The 7,118-nt window shown below is 34.0% G+C and overlaps 1 protein-coding gene across 1 annotated transcript in view; it reads right to left on the bottom strand.

Annotated features, from left to right (window-relative positions):
• Nucleotides 1–2,144: 2,144 nt before the first annotated feature.
• Nucleotides 2,145–7,118, bottom strand: part of ZFR (zinc finger RNA binding protein) — a gene marked incomplete at its 5' end in the record, with an annotated part of 27,572 nt that continues 22,598 nt past the window's right edge. The window contains 4 exons of the mRNA XM_009697331.1: nt 2,145–2,501; nt 3,254–3,351; nt 3,462–3,573; nt 6,593–6,688. Of these exons, the coding sequence (XP_009695633.1) occupies nt 2,322–2,501; nt 3,254–3,351; nt 3,462–3,573; nt 6,593–6,688 (486 nt within the window). The remainder of the gene's footprint in view (nt 2,502–3,253; nt 3,352–3,461; nt 3,574–6,592; nt 6,689–7,118) is intronic.

The following is a 7,118-nucleotide window of genomic DNA, read 5'->3' as shown; positions in this document are numbered from 1 at the left end:
TGTACTTTTAAAAATCTTGTTTTTCCATTCTTCTGAGATTAACAGGAGTCAGAAGTTACCTAAGACAGCCCATTAAAATGGGCAGGAAAACCAGAAAGAAATTGCAAATTCACTCTTCACCATACAGCGCAAAAATCATGGTCACAGCTTCATATTTAATGTGGAATCACTTTAAGTATACAATATTTCAAAAGATCCAGAAACTGGTTAAGAGTTAAAAGCCAGTAGAACAAAAATACAGGAAATCCAAAATACATCTTTGACCTTTTTAATCCTAAATTTTAGGGTCACATGCCTGAATAGACAGGTTTGCTTTATGAGGAAAGAAACTTTGGTATGGACTTGAACTAGCCACACGAATAGCACCTGTAGCTTTCAAAATAAATAGTAATGGCTAAATAGACACCATGGCAGCAAGATATTCTTTTAAAAAAGACTAAGAACAAGCATATGCTTGGAGCTATGCATGAAGGCAGGACAACAGAATCTAGTGTAATATTTTTTTAAAGTAACTTTAAAGCATTTCTGCTTTCTATATTTCTGATGCTGAAATTAGTAAGAAATCTTTCCTACAATGCGAAAACTTTCCTTGCATTTGCTAACCACTAATAATGACTCCCTTAAAATTGCACTCTATGGTTGAAGAATACTGCATTATATTTTTTCTTTAAGTCTTTAGACTCCCTCTATTCTTCTAAAATATTGTATTTTTATTCCATAGGCTCATGCTGTTAGCAGTAGGTGTTGCCAACAGAAATATCCCCCTACTCCACGAGTTAATTTTTAAAAAGGTCAAAGATAAATTCGACCTCAAAACGGAAAAAAGTTTTTTTTAATAAATGGTACCAGAAATAACAAATGATCTTTGTAATGTGTCATTACTCTCCTACAGCCATTGATAAAGTAGTTATCGGAATGTTAGTCTATGTTAATCTGTGTTTTATGGGTTTGCAACAAAGCATAATACACATTTTACAGAATGAGTGAAACTTCAGTTTCCAATGTATAATGAATTTTAGTCATTTAATAAATTTTAGGTTTTATTTGTGTATTCCACTGTAGTGCTGTGACAACAAATCACACCTGTGTACCGGAGCATACATCAACAGTATGATGTAACTTTACTTACACCACTGCTATATTTAGCTTTTTGAAAGAAACATAAGCATACACTATGGCCACATCAAATAATTTTCTGGGTTTTTTCTTTGATAACCTTCACTTTTCAGTAATACTTCACTTTTAAAGTCTGAATTATTGAAAAAAATCACAGAAAGTTTATACAGGAATAGCTATAAGGAATAACCTCACAGGCACTGATATGACAAACATTTATTTTAAGGGCTGACAGGCATTAATATCATATTGACAAAGTTGACTGAAAAGAATGACTAACTTTGTCTAAATGGGAAATGCCTGCTTTTGCTTGTATATTGAGAAAAGGAATTCAGAAAGTTATTTTTTGGCCTTGCTATGCCACAAAGTCAATCATACAAAGATCTACGCATTTAACCAAAAATTATAGTTTTCAAAGCCCTTCTATTAAAAACAAAAACATCATGCAAAACTTTGATCAATTATGCAGCTGCTTTAAAACTCTTGCAAGACCATACTGTATATATTAGCTTTTATACTGCTAATGCACAACTAACAGCAAACTTGATTAGATTAACACAAATTTGTCTTAATTACACTGTTATATCACACTAAGGAGACAAATGGCAAAAACATGTAATTCTGAGCACTCAAATGGCAGGATAATTATGTGTTGTAACCCCTTCACATTTAGAAAAAAACATAATCCTGCAGTCTCACTTTACAAAAAAAAGTTCTGTAAAATATTAATTGGGAGGGGAACAGTTTATACTATCTAACACAAAGTAACTTATACAGCTAGTGTCAAAGGCAAACAAAAAACCCTCTAAATAAAAAGTCAAAATACACATAGCAACAGAAGCACAAATGCTGCATTAAATAGAGTCACAATAAGAGGACAACGCACTTGTTAATAAAAAAGACAAAAAAAAGGAAGAAAAGTTAACTAAAGTTAGCAACACATTTAAAGAAAATTCAATAAGGGAAAACTATTTTTTTCCCATGACAACAGAGTTTCCATTTGCAGTCTTTCCATCCATAATTTGTCTGGTACAGTACATCCATTAAAATATTCAGAATCTCACAGAAGAGCTAGGCTCTTCTCTTCCAAATCTAATTCCAGAGTTGGTTTTGGATGCTTTAAACAGACATTATTATGAATGAAGTAAAAGCAAGGCAACAAATGGACTTATCACCTTCGATCTGAGCACTGATGACAAACATTTTTAAAAGTTATCATAATCTTTTTTGTCTTTTTTTCCCTCTGCTTCAAATCCATCAACACCATCACTGTCCCTTCTCCTTTTACGATTATTATGGATGTTGAAGCGTTGATTCATCTGTGGTAATGGATCCATTCCTAAAACTTTGTGTATTTGACGGAATGCAAGGAGTCTCAGTGCAAACTAGAAAAAGGGTTGAAAGAAGATATTTCTGTTAGAAACAAATATCAATTTTGAGTACTTTGTCAAAAAATTAATGAAGAACATTAGTGGTGTATATTATCCTTATCTGTCATTATCCCCTCCTCCTTCCCCCAACAAAGTCAATGTGTGCCTCCCAACAATAAAATGTGTGTCATATTTGCTGCTTCTGTACAAAGTAAATCATCTTAGCTTAAAACTAATGTACATGTGTGATAGCTGCTGGACTTGCACTGAAGCAGCCAAGGCTTGTCACATGTCACATTACACATTTAGTAACCTTCAGCAAAAGGATCAAACGAAGAGGCAGAGGCAAGTAACCTCTTAAGCAAGCATGAATGGTCAATACTGTCAGTGGATACAAAAAATATTAAAAATTAAACTTACGTAGATTTATTTATAAAATACTAAATGCTAATGTAATTTTAAATCTAATAACATACTGCTGTAGAGTGAGCGTCTTTACAGATATATATATATAGATGGGAGTGCCTCAAACTCTTCAGGAAAGTAAGTCAATTTTAGCACAAAAATGAACACTATTATACATCCTCTGTTGTGACATGTTCATTGCCTAGCTTAAGACTGACAAGACTGGACTGTATTCTAAGAAAGGAAAATTCATGTCCACCATATAGCTCCATTTTAAAAAAATAATACACAAAAAAAAATAAAAACAACCCCCCAAAACAGCCATCAAATTTAGTTAGTACTTCACACATACGTTTCCTTACCTGTGCACTCGAAGTAATATCCTCTCGTTGCTGATCTGTCATTACAGCAAGTGTATCAAAAGGATCTTTTTCACAAGGGTCCAGAAGACCAGGACCACCTACAACGGTTAGGCTAATTAGTAGCACATCTCTACCTTATTTCAACCAAGATTACAGATTTTACATTAGTTAAGCCTAAGTATACAGACACTGATCAAACGCAACTTGCCTTTAAGGATGATTCCTGAAGATATACACTCAAAAACTCTTCTCAGTGCATCCCCGGGACTCTGTGGTCCAGTAGCGCTGCTAATTGCTTTTTCCACAAGCAACTCCATAGCCTAGACCAACAATAAGAAAATCCAGCCAATTTAGAAGATGGATTAAACCAGAAAAAAGCTGCTACTGTTGTTCAATACAGAACTTTTGCATCTGGACTTCTGAAAGAACATTACACATCAGAGGACACTTTCAGTTAAAATGGAAAAAAAAAAATCAGATATTTTATAAAAATGAATAAAAAGAAAGCTGGTAAAAGATTATCATTCAGTACTGATACTGAAATGCTTCTTCCCATCACAAGTTGTTCAAAAGTTTTGTAGAGATTTATACAGTAGCAGCCTACATATGCAGGCAGACAACTTTTGAGAGCAGCCATTTTTTGAGAGAGTATGAAACACAGTGGGTCGGTCACCTGAATCTGTCAGCCACATGAATAAACAGGACATAGTATATCTAATGAAATTAACAGGATGCTATAGAAAAATATTTTTTTCCACAAGAGTACAGAAACTTAAAGCATCAAAAATTTAATGATCTTTTAATGTTTAAGTTCTTCAGTTTAGCAAAGCTGAAGTTCACAGCAAGTTTTCTCCTGGATATAGGCTAACACTAACTCAGATGTTAAACAAGTGTAAAAAAGCCTTGATGATAAACAGTTTTTCTAAAATTTACACATTATTTGCTATTAATTAAAATGGTTTAAATTCTTAGCTGTATTTTAAATACTGTTTTTTCTGTGAATATTTCCACTGTTTACTTTTATTAGACACTATTTTTTCCAGAAAAACCTATAAAAGATATTTGCAAAAGTAAAGAACAGCTTTCCTTATTTTTTTTTTTCAGTATTAGCTGCATGTTTCAATACTACCTCTTTGGCAAGTTTAATTCTCAAGCAATGTGTGTCTCTTTGGTTTTTGGTGGTTTTTTTGGGGGTGTGTGTGGTTTTTTGGTCCTCTCCTTCAAGTTTACAGTCATTCAAATGTTGCCTTTTCTTTTTACTTTCCAGGAGTAAATGCCTCTTCTGATGCATGCAAGTAACTACAGGCAATGTTAATTACAATCCTTCATTAAGGATGCCTATTCCTTTCTATTTTAGCTCCATTTAACTGACAAATTTCAATTCTTGAGCATGGAATTTCCATAATCCCACTGCAACACTCAGGATTTAGCAACAGTATTTCAGTTGTTTTCAAGTATGAAGCAAAATACAGCAGGAAAGAAAAAAAAGCGGATCATGTTTTTGCATTTATTCAACTCTATTGGATCCTCATACAATACACTAAAGTCTATAACTTAATCCTAGGAAAATGTCAATTATGATGCCCTGGTGTTAATGTGCACCAAAAGGCTGGATTTCAAGTTTGAAAAAATCAACCTTGAATAGTTCTTTCTAACTTGCAGGAAATTGACAAAATTCTTCTAATTTAGTTTTTATTTTTAGATACATAAAGAGGGTGCTACTAATGTCCTTATTTAGACTTCCTAGTATCTTCTATTTTTACAACTAGTTAGGTTCTTTTTGAAAAGCTCTGGCATCTCTTTGGTTTGTAACAGGCTTCTAGCATACAGGTTAGGAAAAGTTCTGTATCCAGAAAAATTTATTCAATCTGTGAAACTCCATCTGACTGGCAGAAATCACACATATTTTAAATCACCATTTTCATTGTTTTTATGGGTAAGACTCTACCACCCAGCCAAAAGAACAGCTAACTACACAGACTTCAATGTTGATCCATGTCACTGACCGTGGATCGGGTACCAGGAGCAAATCGGGAATCACTCTTGGACAGAACTGAGACACAGCTAGGCCTGACACACTGCTTCATACCTCTCTTTCCTTCTGTATGTGCCTTAGAACAGATAATGTGAGAAATAAAAAACAACAGACCTTGTTCTTCACCTATGTGCCTGCTGTCTATTGCAATAGTTCTAAGGATGGTTTTCTAAGTGTGCCAGGGTTTATTGTTTTGCAACTCAGTATCATAGTGATATTAAGTTGGCACTTACATACTTCTTTGCTTCTTTTAAGCTATATTTGTACAGTGTATCTTTCATGAAATGTAGCACAGAAACTGGCACTATTTTTTTTAATTTAAATATTTAAAAGACAGAAATAATTGCTCCACATTTTTTCAAGAAGCAATAAATATTATCAGAAGTAATTTAATAAAATTATCTGCAAGGTTAGTACAGTTGTAAAACATTTCTCATTGACATAACATCAACTGCTCAAACTGTCTTGACAATGTTAGTGCTCTTCCTGCCAAAACTGGAAGCAGCACAGTGCAACTGGATTTGGTCTGTGAAACAAAACAGTCAGAGCTAAGTTTACTTTCACACGATACACGTTTCAGAGATTCTGTTTCAGACTAACTTTGTCCAGTCCAAAGATTGGAGCACAATCTTTGTGTAATATTTGGAGCACAAGCTGCACTCCTGGAAAGCATAATTTAAGATAGTCAACGCAAAAGGAATGTTCCGAGAACACTCAGCTGCAAAAATTAAAAGAAGTAACCCAGTACAACCTAGAGATTTAAGTGACACCAAATAAAATGCTAATGGTGACACACCTACAGACTGTACTGAAGCACTGTGGTATTTCATCTTGCAGAAGGGACACATTAATTATCACAGGAATAACTGTGATTTATTCTTTCAAGTAGCCTTTCTGTTATCACAGAACTGTCTGGGCCAAGCTGTCATTACTTTACATAAGTTTCAGTAAACTCCAAGCAATTCAGAGTAGGTGGTTAGAAAAAATTAGACTCTTTTATACAGAGGAAAGGAAAAAATGCTAGTATCTAGAATAGAATGCTACCCACGAAGAATACAAAAGAACAAGAAAATTCCTTCTGAAAATAAAAAAAATTCCATCTTCAAATGACAAAACCTCAGAAAACTAAATTTTTAGAGGGAATCTGGATTATTTGTTAGGGAAAAAACCCGCCCCAAAACCCAAACAAAACCTACGTTACTTCTTGAAAAAGTCTACATTTAAAAAATGTAGTAACACTTCCCTATGCTTCACTTGCAGTATCATATGTATTAGCAAGACTCATTCAAAAGAACATTACTCACCCAGCTTGGAAAATCAGACCAAGTTGGAACCCGCTGACAGAGGTCACGAAGAATACGTATGATAATCACACAGGACTGCAGACCATTAGCTCTAGCCTTGAGAGCAATACAAAATCAAATTAATTAATCCCAGCACCTACAGCAAATAGGACTTGTTGAAAGACTAAAACACCACTGTTCAATGGAAGCTCAGATACACGATTGAAATAAATCATTCTACAACTTTATTCCATGAGCTGCCATTTACAGCAGTATTTTATACAGGGTTAGTAATTTAAGGTGGTAGAAGTCAAAGTGCACAGGTTATACAAGAATAACATTTCTTGATCCCCTGTACACTTTGACCTATATTCACTTGTAACAATAAATACAGTATCTTTCTATATTAGAAATAAAAAGGATAAAGTAAAGATCTAAGAAATAGGTATAGAGACTGAAAGGTCAAGGGAATCTGTTTGGTTTCTTTATTGTGCCTTTGCCAGAATGCAAAGTCACTAAACCAAACAGTTGCTTCTCACCTTTCATT

This window comes from Cariama cristata, unplaced genomic scaffold (assembly GCF_000690535.1).
Source record: "Cariama cristata isolate BGI_N322 unplaced genomic scaffold, ASM69053v1 scaffold8663, whole genome shotgun sequence".
Taxonomy (NCBI): Eukaryota; Metazoa; Chordata; class Aves; order Cariamiformes; family Cariamidae; genus Cariama; species Cariama cristata.
The sequence above is the reverse complement of the archived record's forward strand: the minus strand, read 5'-3'. Positions and strand labels throughout refer to the sequence as shown.